The sequence below is a fragment of the Hyla sarda genome, chromosome 8 (genome assembly GCF_029499605.1).
Source record: "Hyla sarda isolate aHylSar1 chromosome 8, aHylSar1.hap1, whole genome shotgun sequence".
In the NCBI taxonomy this organism is placed as follows: domain Eukaryota; kingdom Metazoa; phylum Chordata; class Amphibia; order Anura; family Hylidae; genus Hyla; species Hyla sarda.
This window is the reverse complement of record NC_079196.1, coordinates 42,008,147-42,023,057: the sequence shown is the minus strand read 5'-3', so window position 1 is coordinate 42,023,057 and position 14,911 is coordinate 42,008,147. Positions and strand designations below refer to the sequence as shown.

The 14,911-nt window shown below is 45.2% G+C and overlaps 1 protein-coding gene and 1 long non-coding RNA gene across 10 annotated transcripts in view; one reads left to right on the top strand and one right to left on the bottom strand.

Moving 5' to 3' along the window:
* Window positions 1-13,956, top strand: part of LOC130285473 (uncharacterized) — a 140,413-nt gene extending 126,457 nt beyond the window's left edge. For both annotated transcript variants that reach the window (XR_008847342.1, XR_008847341.1), the window contains 2 exons: window positions 5,869-5,956; window positions 13,618-13,956. This is a non-coding gene — a long non-coding RNA (uncharacterized LOC130285473). The remainder of the gene's footprint in view (window positions 1-5,868; window positions 5,957-13,617) is intronic.
* TANK (TRAF family member associated NFKB activator) overlaps window positions 1-14,911 on the bottom strand; it is a 117,965-nt gene that overhangs the window by 10,667 nt on the left and 92,387 nt on the right. For 7 of the 8 annotated variants that reach the window (XM_056536898.1, XM_056536900.1, XM_056536904.1 and 4 more), the window contains 2 exons: window positions 5,772-5,896; window positions 3,837-4,396 (listed from right to left, as the gene is read on the bottom strand). In XM_056536898.1, coding sequence (XP_056392873.1) covers window positions 3,837-4,396; window positions 5,772-5,896 — 685 coding nt within the window. The remainder of the gene's footprint in view (window positions 1-3,836; window positions 4,397-5,771; window positions 5,897-14,911) is intronic. The other variant, XM_056536906.1, reaches the window with a different exon arrangement.

The following is a 14,911-nucleotide window of genomic DNA, read 5'->3' as shown; positions in this document are numbered from 1 at the left end:
CTGCATACTGCAGGTCAAAGCTCAAAAATGGGAATTTATTTCTCTTCCAATTTCTAGTAATGCTGTACGAAGGGACAGACATGAGTCACAATGTGGCCCTATTTGTCTCTTACAGTGGTTGTCTTCAGTCCACAATCGATAGCATATCACTGATACATTATTGGACATCAATGGTTGTTCGGTGGGGGCCCAACCTCCTTTATATCTGCCAATCTCTACAACAAAGGGGCAGAGAGGCTAAGAAAATGCTGTACCACTTTGGGTCTATTGACATAGCAGAATTTCGGCACATCCGCACCAATTCAGTTTCCGCATTCATTTGGGTGGTTTCTTACTTGTGCGGATTTTGTACTGAATTGGTGCGGAATCCGCATGTGGAAATTCAGAAGTGTGAATGGGTGTGCAGAATCCCATAGAAGTCTATGGGCTTTAATTTGAGGCGGAATCCGCATGCCGTGTGAATAGACCCTAAGTCTCCTGTCACTCCTGTTATTTCTGGAGCCATTATATATCAATGGTCGGTCATGTAGCCTCCAAAAATGGGCAGAGAATTTAGTTGATAGCTAAAACATTTTAAGTGAATTAGGCACCAAATATCCTCTAAGACTGGAACATTCGGTGTATGCAAATGTAATCATGGACTCTTTAAGGGTACATTCACACATACAGGATCCTGCACAGATTTGATGCACAGGATTTGTATCTGCAGATTAGAAGCCGTGCTCATTCATTTAGTTTACAATGAAATCTGCAGCAGAAAATCCTGTGCATCAAATCTGCGCACATGTGAACTTACCCTTAGGGTACGTTCAGACGTGCAGATTTACAGCGTATTTTACGCTGCAGATCCACCGCTGAAGGACCTCTGTATGGTGCCCTTAAATGTGCCTGCTCGGAGCGGCAATACGCCGCTCTGAGCAGACACACACTGCGATGTGGGAGTCGCCGCGCATGTGCGGTGTATTCGAACACATCACGGCCGTGTCCCCGGCTCAATGAGCTAGGCCAAGAGCTGCCGCGATGTGCGAGTATACTGCGCATGCGTGCAATGACTCGCACATCGCAGTGTGTCTGCTCGTAGCGGCGTATTGCCGCTCCGAGCAGGCACATATAAAGGCAGCATATAGGAGGTCCTTCAGTGGCGGATCCGCAGCGATATACGCAGCGAAAATCCGCACGTGTGAACGTACCCTAAAGCGTTTTGCCATTTAAACTTTTATCCTCTAGAGAGGTCATTAATATCGGATTGGTGAATTTCCTGGTAACCCTGCCGATCAGCTGTTTGCCCGATCTATGGAACTGACATGCCCTGAGAAACACCTGGAAACAGACAGCTCCATACACTGTGTAGCGGCAGCTCTGGTTTACTGCAGCTCAGATCCCTGCAGTAACCGGACATAATACACAGTGTACAAAGCTGCCTGCTTCCTGCTCTGTTTTTCTACGTCATGGCTCAAACATACTGCTGATCATCAGGGTCCCAGGTGTCGGCACCCCACTAATCTGACATTGATGACCTATCCTGAGGTCATCATGAATCTTGGGAGTTATTTTTAGTTTCTCAGGTTGGCCATACGCTTGTTTGGCCAATAGCTATCTAATACAAACAACCCATACCAAGGCCGGGACAAGGGGTATGCAGGGTAGGCACCTACCCTGCCCAGAGAGGTGCAATTCCCAATTGCTAGATCAGGCCAGGACACTTTCATTGGGGAAGAGTTGGCCATCTTTAGTCCTGGACAGAAATATAGTTAATTTATATTACAGACATGATATCCCCAGGATTCCCTTTGGTGTTTTTACTGAAAACTATTCCATATCAATGCTCCTGCTGATCAGTGTTGCCATAGGAGACATTATGTAGGTCAAAATCTGCCTGACTAATTTGCCAAAGCAGTAGCCATTCTGAATCCACTCTGGATCTTATTCTTTGGCATCCATATATTCTAATAGACAACCCCTTTAACCCCTTAATGACATGCGCCGTAAATGTACAGCGCTGCATAGCGTCACTTCGCGCACAGCACGATACTTTTCGGCGCGGTTGTGAAGTTGGCGCAGGGGCTGCGCTCGCTTCATTTGTGGCAAGTCCCGGTGGCTGTCAGCAGCTGCGGACCTGCTGGTAATGGCAGACATCAGCGATCGTGCTGATGTCTGCCATTAACCCCACAGATGCCATGATCAATACAGATCACTGCATCTGCAGCAGTGCGGCACTTAAAATGGCTGATCTGATCGTCCGCGGCATTGCCGCAGGAATCAGATCAGCCAAGATGGAGGCCTTCGTCCATCTCCTGGGGTCTTCTGCACTGATCTGTCTTCCAGTAGACCAGAGCAGAAGATCACCGATAATACTGATCAGTGCTATGCCCTATGCATAGCACTGAACAGTATTAGCAATCTAATGATTGCTATAAATAGTCCTCTATGGGGACTAAAAAAGTGTAAAATAAATGTTAAAAAAAGTGAAAAAAAAATAAAATAAAAAAATGTGAAAAAGCCCCTCCCCCAATAAAGTTTTAAATTCCCCCTTTTCCCTATATTAATACACAAAACCGTAAAAAAAGATAAATGATAAACATATTTGGTATCGTCAAGTACGTAAATGTCCAAACTATAAAAATAGAATGTTAATGATCCCCCTACGGTGAACGGCGTAAATGTAAAAAAAATGTATCCAAAATTTCAGCTTTTTTGTCACATCAAACTTAAATTTATTTTTTCTTTTTATAAAAAGCAATCAAAAAGTCCCATATGTGCAAACTGGGTATTAAAACAAACTACAGATCATGGCGCAAATAATGAGCCCTCACACATCCCTGAATACAGAAAAATAAGAAAGTTAGAGGTGGTCAAAATAGGGCAATTTTAAACATACTGATTTAGTTAAAAAAAAGTTTGAGATATTTTAAAAGCAGTTCAATAATAAAAATGTATGTAACCATGGGTATCATTTTAATCGTATTGATCCAAAGAATAAAGAAAACATGTAATTTTTACCGCAAAGTGTACAGCGTGAAAGCGAAACCCCCCCAAATTTGCCAAATTATGATTTTCGTTTTAAATTTCCTTACACAAATTTTTTTGGGGGGGTTTACCATACATTTTAGGGTAAAAAGAGAGATGTTATTAAAAAGCGCTACTGGTCATGCAAAAAACAAGCCCTCATATGGGTCTGGGAATGGAAATATAAAAGAGTTATGGATTTTAGAAGGCTAGGAGGAATAAACAAAAACTCCAAAAAACTGAAATTGGCTGTGTCCTTAAGGTCAAAATGGGCTGTGTCCTTAAGGGGTTAAAGCGGTACTCTGCCCCTAGACATCTTATCCCCTATCCACACATCCGGTGTCTGGTGATGCTGGGCGGTGGCTCGTGATGTCACGCCCCGCTTGTGATGTCATGGCAACGCCCCCTCAATGCAAGTCTATGTGAGGGGGCGTGACGTCACGAGCCTCTGATGCTGCACCCGATGCTTTAAATGAACGCCCAGTGCAGCAGGGTGATCGCAGGGGTCCTCAGTGGCAGGACCCCCCATGATCAGACATCTTATCCCCTATCCTTTGGATAGGGGATAAGATGTCTAGGGATGGAGTACACCTATATTAAGCATCTATGTTAGTGCTCCCGAATATTTGTGAATCAGGGACCCCATACTCAAAGTACACCCCAATATCTATTGTCATACATTGAGCTGCCTTGTAAGAGCAAAGCATGGGCATAGTGTGAGTTCCCCCAAAGTTGAGAACCTAATATGTTGATATAAAAGGTCTGAAGGTTGACATGTCAGTACATAATGAATGTTGTGAATTTAAATAATAATATTTTATATCAATTACCTGTTGAGGTCCCCGCACTGTCCTCTCAGAGATCTCTATACATTTGTCTACGTCTGGAGTATCTGGAATGTGGAAAGTGTTTTGGCAATCGCCTACAGGATTATTGCCTGCCATGAAGAGGCCGCTGTCCTCATCTGTTGGAAGCATTGTGCCCCGATAGTTGGGTCCTAGTTCATAATGCTTATCCAAGTGGCAAGCAGTCCTTGGGGATCGAGGTGAATATGGCGGACTGGGCCGCGCGGTGCTGAAAGTCTTCATAATGGCGTCAGGAAGTTGTGTGTTGGGATGAGCTTCTTGCTCTGAAGCTGGAGGAAATATCGGAAGCTTCCCAGGAGAGCTCTCCAAAAAATCAGAGTCATCACTACTGGGGGGGAACTTAACGCTCAGGTTTGACAGGGACTCCACGGACATGCTCAGTTCATCATCTGGTCCTAAACCTCGAGGAGTGATTGGGGCAAATCGCGATCTAATGGTTTTATCCTTTGGCTTCTGTAGTATTTGCACTCCCTCGTTTTCTTCATCAGTGCACTGTACAGGCATGGAAAAGGGCAACCGAATATCTGTAAAATATCGTATACCTGGTCAGGGGCAAATAGAAAAAGTGCATCTCCACCTAATTAGTTGAATTCATATGATTTCTTAAACTCTCGGTACTGGAGCAGTTTTTGCTTCAGAGCTGATCTTCTTATTACAAATAAAGACAGGACATTTCAAAGGGGTATTCCAGGATATTTATTTTCTTCAGCCTTTGAGCCCATGAGGCCAAGTTATAATACTGTCTAATCTGCTTCTAATACCTCTGTGCTCCGCTCTGACCCATTTTAAAAGGGGTACTCCCGCGGAAAACTTTTTTTTTTAAATCAACTGGTGCCAGAAAGTTAAACAGATTTGTAAATAAGTTTTCCACGGGAGTTCCCCTTTAATGCACAAGACCCACACCCGGAAGTGCTGTTGTGCAAGTCTTTTTATTTTACTGTTGTCCCTGAACTTTCCCAGAATTCCAATGCAATTTAATTTTGGTACTTACAAGAGCAATTGTACCCACTGCTGTATTTATCTTAGGGTTTCTTATAGACTCAGCTACCTGGTGACAGAACCCCATGAAATTAAAGGTAATCTGTAATTTGAGTCCATCCCATCATATTAGGGTTCAGGGTAAATCCTTATTCTCTCTTTAAATCTCTCAAACCTGATAATAGGAAAAAAAACGAAGACCCTGGTGACCTGTTGTAGGGTGGTTAATATAATACAATAGATTCTAGTATCCTGTCTGTGCCGAACTACTTCAGTGCAGGAGAAGGAGACTTAACTGTTCTGTTTTCGGCTTGTGTGGTGCAGGAGGCACAGACCTTCGTGTCCTATTAGGAAGCTATATTACAGGAGAAGCAGACTGAGTCCACTTAGTGTATTATAAGAGGAGTTAGAAAGATATGATATAGATAGATAAATAGATAGATAGAATATAGATAGGCATTACATAAAGAAATATTAAACTGAGAAATGGGGAAAAAAAGAATGAGAATGAAAGAAAGAAAAGGAAGAAAGAAAGAAAATAGAGAAAATAGATTTGACACTAAGATATATTAGATAGATAGATATTGGATAGAAACTGGGATATATATTAGATATACACATGATACATATATAAACATATAGATTTAAATTATATAGATAGATAATAGATAGATATGAGATCGATAGATATGAGATAGATAGATAGATATGAGATAGATAGATAGATATGAGATAGATAGATATGAGATGGATAGATATATAGATATGAGATAGATAGATAGATAGATAAAAATCAGACATAACCTTCAGTGTTCACCACAAGCTCTTTCTACACAATACATTTGTGCTCTGTGTCACAGTTACATCGCTGAAGTAGAAATAATGCATTTCATTTGCAGTAAAATGTAAAACAGATCATACCATTACCAGATGCAATTTCCTTCTTCATGAGAAATGTGTTCAGTTGGCTGCTTTGTTCTCTTGTTAACTTGCAAATCCGACTGAATTCTTCCTTTAGATCGGAGAAAATCCGTTCAACACCTAGCCTGCGTGTAGAACATTTCATTGAGAAGCATTCAGAGGCAGCAATGGAAATGCACAGATCTGTGAGTTACAAATCTCTTTGGAGAATTAACTTATAACCCGTGACTGTCGGTGCGTTATATGCTTAAAAAAAATCCCAAATCCCTGAAAATACCCATAAAAGGTTACTGTAACCAAAAAACAAAGTGCTGTTTAGTACCAATCATGCTGAAAATATAACAATATATATATATATATATATATATATATATATATATATATATATATAAATACTAGAGCTCATTTATACAGATATAATCTGCTTTGAAAGATAAAATACTGATCCTGAGGTATATCCTGTAATTCTTCTATTACAATTTTAAACCTAATAAATAAATGACAGAAATAAACATATAAGTAATAAATCATATTATAAATCATAAAGCAAATCACAAAAAACACTCAAAAATGAAAATAATAAAACACAACCGTTGATACTAAAGCATACAATTCCAACATTGCTCCATCCCCACAAAGTGTTTTTTCTCCCTATAATAACTATAGCATATTAAAAAACTATATACACTATTATATACAATATACCTATAGATTAAATGTACACATCCTGCTCCTCAAAAAAAAATTATCAATTGTGTACAAACTTTATTTTATTAATCCTACATTATACTCTAGAGATGAACTCACTATTCTGCTGGTGGTATTACTATATACATATACGACATTGCATCATTTATCCTGTACTGATCCTGAGTTATATCCTGTATTATACCCAGAGCTGCACTCACTATTCTGCTGGTGAGGTCACTGTGTACATACATTACATTACTTATCCTGTACTGGTCCTGAGTTATATCCTGTATTATACCCCAGAGCTGCACTCACTATTCTGCTGGTGGGGTCACTGTGTGCATACATTACATTACTTATCCTGTACTGATCCTGAGTTATATCCTGTATTATACCCCAGAGCTGCACTCACTATTCTGCTGGTGGGGGTCACTGTGTGCATACATTTAATTACTTATCCTGAGTTATATCCTGTATTATACTCCAGAGCTGTACTCACTATTCTGCTGGTGGGGTTACTGTGTACATACATTACTTATCCTGTACTGATCCAGAGTTATATCCTGTATTATACTCCAGAGCTGCACTCACTATTCTGCTGGTGGGGTCACTGTGTATATACATTAAATTACTTATCCTGTACTGATCCTGAAATATGGCCTGTATTATACTCCAGGGCTGTACTCACTATTCTGCTGAGGGGGGGGGGGGGGGGGTCACTGTGTACATATGTTACATTACTTATCCTGTACTGATCCTGAGTTATATCCTGTACCAGTGCTGCATGGTTTTTCCTACCTAATCCTTGTGGGGGAGGAAAAGCAACAAAGGAGAAAACGTTTGTCCTCATATCCCGTTCTCAAATCCTGACCCCATATCTCGCCCCGAAACCCCCTCCTCATATCCCATCCTAAGATTAAGTCCCCATATCCTCTTTCCATATCACAACCTTATATCCTGTCCTCATATCCCATCCCCATATCCCTTCCCCATATCCTGTCCTCATATCCCATCCCCATATCTAATCCTCATTTCTAATCCTCATATCCCATTCCTCAGGTGTGGCTGAGTTGTGATGAATATATTGTAAGCTGAAAATTAAAGGGGTGTGGCTTAAAGGGTGGGCATGTATTTTCAAGATGGGACATGGAATGCGTGGAGGGTGTGGCTTGCCAGCCGGACAGACACATTCTCCAGGAGATACAGAGCGGAGATTGTGGAGTAAGGCACCAGAAGTCCTATATCCTTGCATGGGGTAGGTTAGAGTTAATATCACTATCCTATATTTTTATTTGACATATAAGTAACATGTGATCAAGTATTATCGAGATATCTCCAGCCGTACAGAAGTTATGCTGGAAAATAAATTTTTATAGATTTGCATTGGACTTTAAACAAAAACCCAGACTAACGCAAATAAGTGTTGGTTAGGGTTAATTTATCTATCATATACTGTATGTTTAGTGGATGAATAAGTAACATGTGACCAAGTATTATCGAAATATCTCCAGCCGTACGGAAGTAATGCTGGAACATACATTTCCCATAGATTTGCATTGGACTTTAAACAAAAACCCTGAACGATGCAAATGGGAGTAGTTAAGGGTTAAATAACTATCCTATATTTTTAGTGGACATATAAGTAACATGTGACCAAGTATTATCAAAATATCTCCCGCCGTTTGGAAGTTATAGAGTAACATATATTTCCCATAGACTTGCATGGGACTTTAAACAAAAACCCTGCCCCTGGCAAATTGGGGTGAGTAAGGGTTAAATCACCTATCCTATGTTTGTTGTTGACCTATAAGTAACGTGTGTGCCAAGTTTCATGTTAATATCTTTAGCTGTTTGGACGTGATGTTGGAAAGATACACACATACATACACACATACATACACACACACATTGGCTGACATTTATCATTGTCTTTAGACTGTTTTTTGTGTCTAGAAAAGGTGCAAAAAAGGGGCAAGCAGGGTTTATTTTACACATTTCTACTGATTTTGAGTTGCAATCTACTGACTTTGGCAATACATATGATATGGAAGGGTTTTAAGAACTGCGCCTTTTTGTAAAAAGGCGCAAAGCCAGTGAAAAGTCTCTAAAACTACACCCGTCCAGACTTAGGCTGCATTCACATCTCGTTTTGTACATACGGGTGCCGGATCCGGCTGGGGGAGGGGCAAACCGGGCACTCCCGTACCCCAGCCGGATTTACTTTAATGAGGTGACCGGAGTCAAACGGTGACTCCGGTCAGCTCAGTACGGTTTTAGGTCCGGTCCAAAACCGCATACGGGTCAAAACTGAGCTGACCGGAGTCACCGTTTGACTCCGGTCGGCTCATTAAAGTAAATGGAGACACGGGCTGATCCGGCTGGGGTACGGGAGCGTCCGGTTTACCCCTCCCCCAGCCGGATCCTGCACCCGTATTTACAAAATGAGATGTGAATGCAGCCTTAGCTTAGCTTTTTGGTGTATGTGAAGAGAGAAATTTCAGAAAATGTGACCTGCACAAAATGTATCAAATGCTTTGTGACCATTTAATAAATCTGGTGCTCCTACACATTCCCAGCGAATTTATTCCCTGTCAGCCTATTATCTGTTAGTCAGTATTGATCTGTAGTCTTCTGGGTTAGATCGGTAATTGGAGGTACCCCTCCTTGTTGACTGACCCAGGGTAATTAGTTAGCTTCTAACCTATAGTTAGCTGTGCTAGTCATTAGCTATTGGCTGTCATACCTACCCTAGGTGGCATATATTCAGCTTATATACCCACTTATACAATTCTTATTATCATGGCTGATGAGAGGACCACCGTCCCTCCCAGAACCCCTGCTGGGGAAGAGCCATCACTGGACACACCTGTATTTTTGATTGCTGCCCAGATACAGGAATTAATTAACAAATCGGTACGGGCAGCAATGTCTTCTGCCACTTCAGCCCCATTTGCGCATCAACCTGTGCCTCTCATGCCTGGACCCTCAGGCAGTGGTGAACCGCCCATCAAGAAGGGCAAAGCTTCTCAGAAATGCAGACATGTCACCACAATATCCGACTCCCCGGCAGGGGAAGTAGAATCCATGCTACAGGCAGTACCCTCCCCGGACTGCCGACCCACTATTCCCCCAGACTCAAACCGACCCCTGAGCCTCGGGGAGTTGCAGATGCAGAGGCAGCGGTCCGCTAGGTGGGCAAAGCCGGATTCGTTTGTGGACTCACCAGAGGAGTCATCCGCAGAATCCGAGGCGGCAGACGCCTATGAGTCTGATGATGAATACGGGGATAGTGAGCATATGGCACTTCCTGACTACGCCAACCCCGTAGCCCAGGGTGAAACCATTTTAGACTCTCGTGGAGAGCCTTTTTTCGACCCAGAGGCGATTTCACATCCGCGATCTGGAGACTGGGCACCTCTCCCTTGAATACTGGGCCCGTAGGTCCGTGGATAAGGCCAACCGAAATAAATTGAAGGCGGAATGCCCCCATCCTTGCATCCCTAAGAAGGTAGTACTCACTCCCGAGGTGGACCCCATACTTTTGAGGTATCTCACCAAGCACGGGAAGTACTCTAAAAAAGGCATTGAAAGGTCCTTTCGGTCCATTCAAGACCGAATCCTGGACCTGTTCGGTCCTATCACTAAAATATTAAATATCTCTGAACAGGCAACGTCATCTGAACAACCAGTTGACCTGGTCCAGCTCAGGGGCTGGGCCCAAAGGGCAGTATGCCTTCTTGGGTGTGCGAACACGACTTGTTCCACAGAGCGTCGCCGCTCAATTTTGATGAGGCTAGATCCTCAGTTGTCCCATCTGGCCGAATCAGAACCTGGCCCGGCCGCAGAGGGTATGTTGTTTGGGGACACCCTCATTAAAGACATCAACAAGATGGTCGGACTGTTTTCCAGTCTTGATAAAGCCCAAACATCCTTAAAAAAGTCAAGGACTGCTAAGATTTTTACCAAGGCCGGCAGAAACAGGGGCCCCTCTACCGGCCGCTATTCCGCAAACAGGCCATACAATAGAGCTCCCGCTCAGTACAGCCAGGCTCCTCAGTCATATCCAGTGCCAGTGGCGCAGCCAGCGCCCTTCTTCCCGCCTCGCGGACGCCCTTGGAGGGGACGTGGAGGGAAAGGTTATCCCCGCTCCCGACGAACTACCGGTGAGTACAACACACCTGAGTTCTTCTCACATACCTATAGGGGGAAGACTGAAACATTTTATCCACGCCTGGTCTGCGATTACGGCAGACGCATGGATACTCAATACAGGGGCGGGATATCAAGTGGAGTTATACTCCCTACCAGACATAGATACGGTTCCTCATCCCATCCGGTTTTCAAATCTAAACGTTGCCCTTATAGACAACGAACTACAGGACCTTCTGGCCAAACAGGCAGTGGTAGAAGTGAACCCACTCTCCCGGGGTTCCTCAGCAATCTCTTCCTAGTCAGAAAAAAGGGTGGCGGATATCGCCCCGTGATAAATTTGAGAAGTCTGAAGTCGACATTTCAAAATGGAGGGGATCCATTGTCTGCGGGACCTCTTACGTCCCGGGGACTGGCTGGTGAAGGTAGACTTAAAAGGACGCCTACCTCACAGTTCCCATTCATCCAACCTCTCAACACTTGCTACGCTTCCTTTGAAGAGACAGAATGTGGCAATTTACTTGCCTTCCCTTCGGTCTCTCGTCCGCCCCGTGGGGCTTCACCAAACTGCTGAAGCCAGTGGTGGCAGCCCTGTGGAGCAGGGGAGTGAGGTTGATCATTTACCTGGACGAACTGCTCATAATGGCTCGATCCAGCTACCAGGCAGGCGAACATGCCAACTGGACTGTCAGGTTGTTACAAGATCTGGGGTTCATCATCAATCACGAGAAGTCTATTCTCGTTCCGGCTCAGGAGATGGAATTTTTGGGATTCTTAGTGGACACCAATCGAGCTGTCCTCCGGCTGCCCAAGGCCAAACTGGCTACCATCCGCAAGGAGATCAGGACTGTACTGAGCAAGCAACGGGTATCATTGAGCGGGTTGGGGCGACTGGTTGGTCTTTTATCAGCCTCTATCCAGGCCATTTTTCCAGCCCCTCTCCACTATCGAGCCCTTCAGAGGCTCAAGGCACTACATTTACGACAGGGGCTTCGCTATGCGGACGAAATATCGCTAGATACGGCAGCCATGGAGGAACTACGGTGGTGGTTACGTCACGCCGTCGAATGGAACGGCAAGACCATCTTCAGTTCCAATCCGGACATCATCATAGACTCGGACACGAGTCGCCACGGCTGGGGCGTTCGGTGCGGTCTCTCTTCAACAGGAGGGACGTGGTCCGCAGTGGAGTCTCTGCTGCACATCAACGCGCTGGAACTCCTGGCGGCATTTTTTGCCATCAGGAGTCTTCTACCACACGCATCCAATTGCTGTGTGTTATTGCACATGGCCAATGTGACCGCGGTCCAATATGTCAATCGCTTGGGGGGCTCCAGATCCAGAATCCTTGCGGATCTCGTGAAGGAATTTTGGCATTTTTGCCTGGAACGCAACATCGTTCCCATAGCGGAATACATCCCAGGAGCTTCAAACATGATAGCGGACTGGAATTCTCGCTACCTGACTGACTCCAGCGATTGGCGGCTGGACCGGTCAGTTTTCCTGGCCCTTTGTCACCTGTGGGGTCCCTTTTCTATGGATTTGTTCGCTTCCCGCCTCAATCATCAGCTTCGCGTTTTTACAGCTGGAGGCCGGATACGGAGGCCCACGCGGTGGATGCTCTTCGCCACGTTTGACCACGGGGGACACACTATGCGTTTCCCCCGTTCTCGATGATTCTCAGGGTTCTCCTGCATATAGCGAATCTGAGAGCATCGGTCGTGCTGATCACTCCCTGGTGGCCGACACAGCCGTGGTTTCCCCTCCTGCTGGGGATGAGTGTGGATTTCCCCAGGTTACTTCCTCTCTTCCCTCATCTCCTCTCCAATCCGATCTGATCACAGATCACAACCTACCTCTCCTCGCATGGTTGGTTTCGGGGTGCCGGACGCAGATAGCGACCTTTCAAGAACAGCTAGGGATCTCTTCGCTTTGGCCTGGGCCCCCGGGGCTAGATCAGCATATCGATCAGCCTGGAGACTCTGGGTTCGTTGGTGTGATCAACGACAGGTTGATCCCCTTCAGGCGCCTGTATCTGTAGTAGCCAACTACCTGGCAGATTCTTTTGAATCCGGCAAGTCCTATAGTTCTATTAAAGTGTACCGATCGGCGAACTCAGCTTACCATTCACCAGTGGATTCTTTACCAGTTGGCAAACCCCCATTGGTGTGCCGTCTTTTGAGAGGCGTTAAGTTTAAACGCCCTCCACGTCCCAAGTATCAGGCCACTTGGGACGTGGCCAAGGTCCTGACCATGTTCTCTGCATTGGCAGACAATGACGCACTTCCGTTAAAATTATTGTCTTTCAAGCTTACGCTCCCCTTGTGTCTGATCTCCATCAAACGAGTATCGGACATTAGGGCCTTGGACATTTCCAGGCGACAATTTTCGCCGCAAGTAACATTTTCGGTCGTACGTAGGACAAAGACGGGGCTCCAATCGGATTTTTACCCGTTTTTTCCCGCGCATCCGCGGCTGTGTGTTGTCCGCTGCCTACAGACATATGAGTTGCAGACGGCTTCTTTACGGTCACCACAGTTCTCCCAACTCCTCATCTCCTACGTCTGCCCTCATCAACCGGTTTCCTCAGTTACTTTAGCCAGTTGGGTACGTTCTACCATGGAGATGGCAGGGATTGACGTCTCCTTGTTCGGTGCCCATTCCTCCAGAGGTGCAATGGCTACTAAGGTAGTCACATCTGGAGGCTCTCTTTCGGATCTGCTGATGGCGGCAGACTGGTCTTCCGAGACCACCTTCTGTCAGTTCTATTTTAGACCGGAGGAACACATATCTATGTCGGTTCTGTAAAATGTGTTATCTCTTATCATTATGTATGTTGGATACACTTATTTCTAGCTTTGAACTTGCATAAGATATGAGCCTCCTGTCTGATATATAAATCGAGATTTTCCTAGCTTGTGACGGAAAATATTAGTTATATGAAGACAGGAGGCGAATATCTTCCCGCCCGACCCAACCCTGTCATGGTATTCTTTTCTTGTTCCAGGTTATTGATGAACGCATCCTGCAAGGCGGAGGCTGAGGCATTTCCGGAGTTCTCTTCGTAGTTATCCCCGTTGGGATTTTCCTGTTCGGTCCGCTGGGTCCGGTTCTTCGGAGTTCGATGGAGCTAGTTCGAGCTTGGGTCCAGTTCAGAATCCCTGTTGCGACTGCAGATTCGCAGCAAGAAAGAGGAGGAGATTAAGGAGGCAGCCCATTATATACCAGCTGTCCTGTTCCAGGATTGACCGAACCATCCAGAGGGCTGCTGGGAGTTGTAGTTTTAAGCTCTAAAGTTTTTTTCTAGTTGAATTCACTAAAGTAAAGTTGAATTTCTGCTATGGGCATTAATAAAGGAAGATTAATGCATAAGATATGAGCCTCCTGTCTTCATATAACTAATATTTTCTGTCACAAGCTAGGAAAATCTCAATTTATATCCTGTATTATACTCCAGAGCTGCACTCACTATTCTGCTGGTGGGGTCACTGTACATATATTACATTACTATCCTGTACTGATCCTGAGTTATATCCTGTATTATACTCCAGAGCTGTATTCACTATTCTGCTGGCGAGGTCACAATGTACATACATTACATTACTTATCCTTGTCACGATTCGGCAGGCTGGAGGTGGATCCTCTGTGCCAGAGAGGGATAGGCGTGGACAGTGATAGTGGACCGGTTCTAAGCTGCTACTGGTTTTCACCAGAGCCCGCCGCAAAGCGGGATGGTCTTGCAGCGACGGTAGCAACCAGGTCGTATCCACTAGCAACGGCTCAACCTCTCTGACTGCTGAAGATAGGCGCGGTACAAGGGAGTAGACAAGAGCAAGGTCGGACGTAGCAGAAGGTCGGGGCAGGCAGCAAGAATCGTAGTCAATATGGCAATAGCAGGAGGTCAAGTACACAGTATGGACAAACACAGTAAACGCTTTCTCTAGGCACTAAGGCAACAAGATCCGGCAAGGGAGTGCAGGGGAAGTGAGCATAAGTAGGGCAAGGAACAGGTGCAGCTAATCAAGGTGATTGGGCCAGGCACCATCATTGGTGCACTGGCCCTTTAAATCTCAGAGCGCTGGCGCGCGCGCACCCTAGAGAGCGGAGCCGCGCGCGCCAGAGCATGACAGCCGGGGACCGGGACAGGTAAGTGACCTGGGGTGCGATTCGCGGGCGGGAGCGTCCCGCTATGCGAATCGCATCCCCGCCGGCCATGTCAGTGCAGCGCTCCCGGTCAGCGGGTCTGACCGGGGCGCTGCAGGGAGAGAAACGCCGCGAGCGCTTCGGGGAGGAGCAGGGAC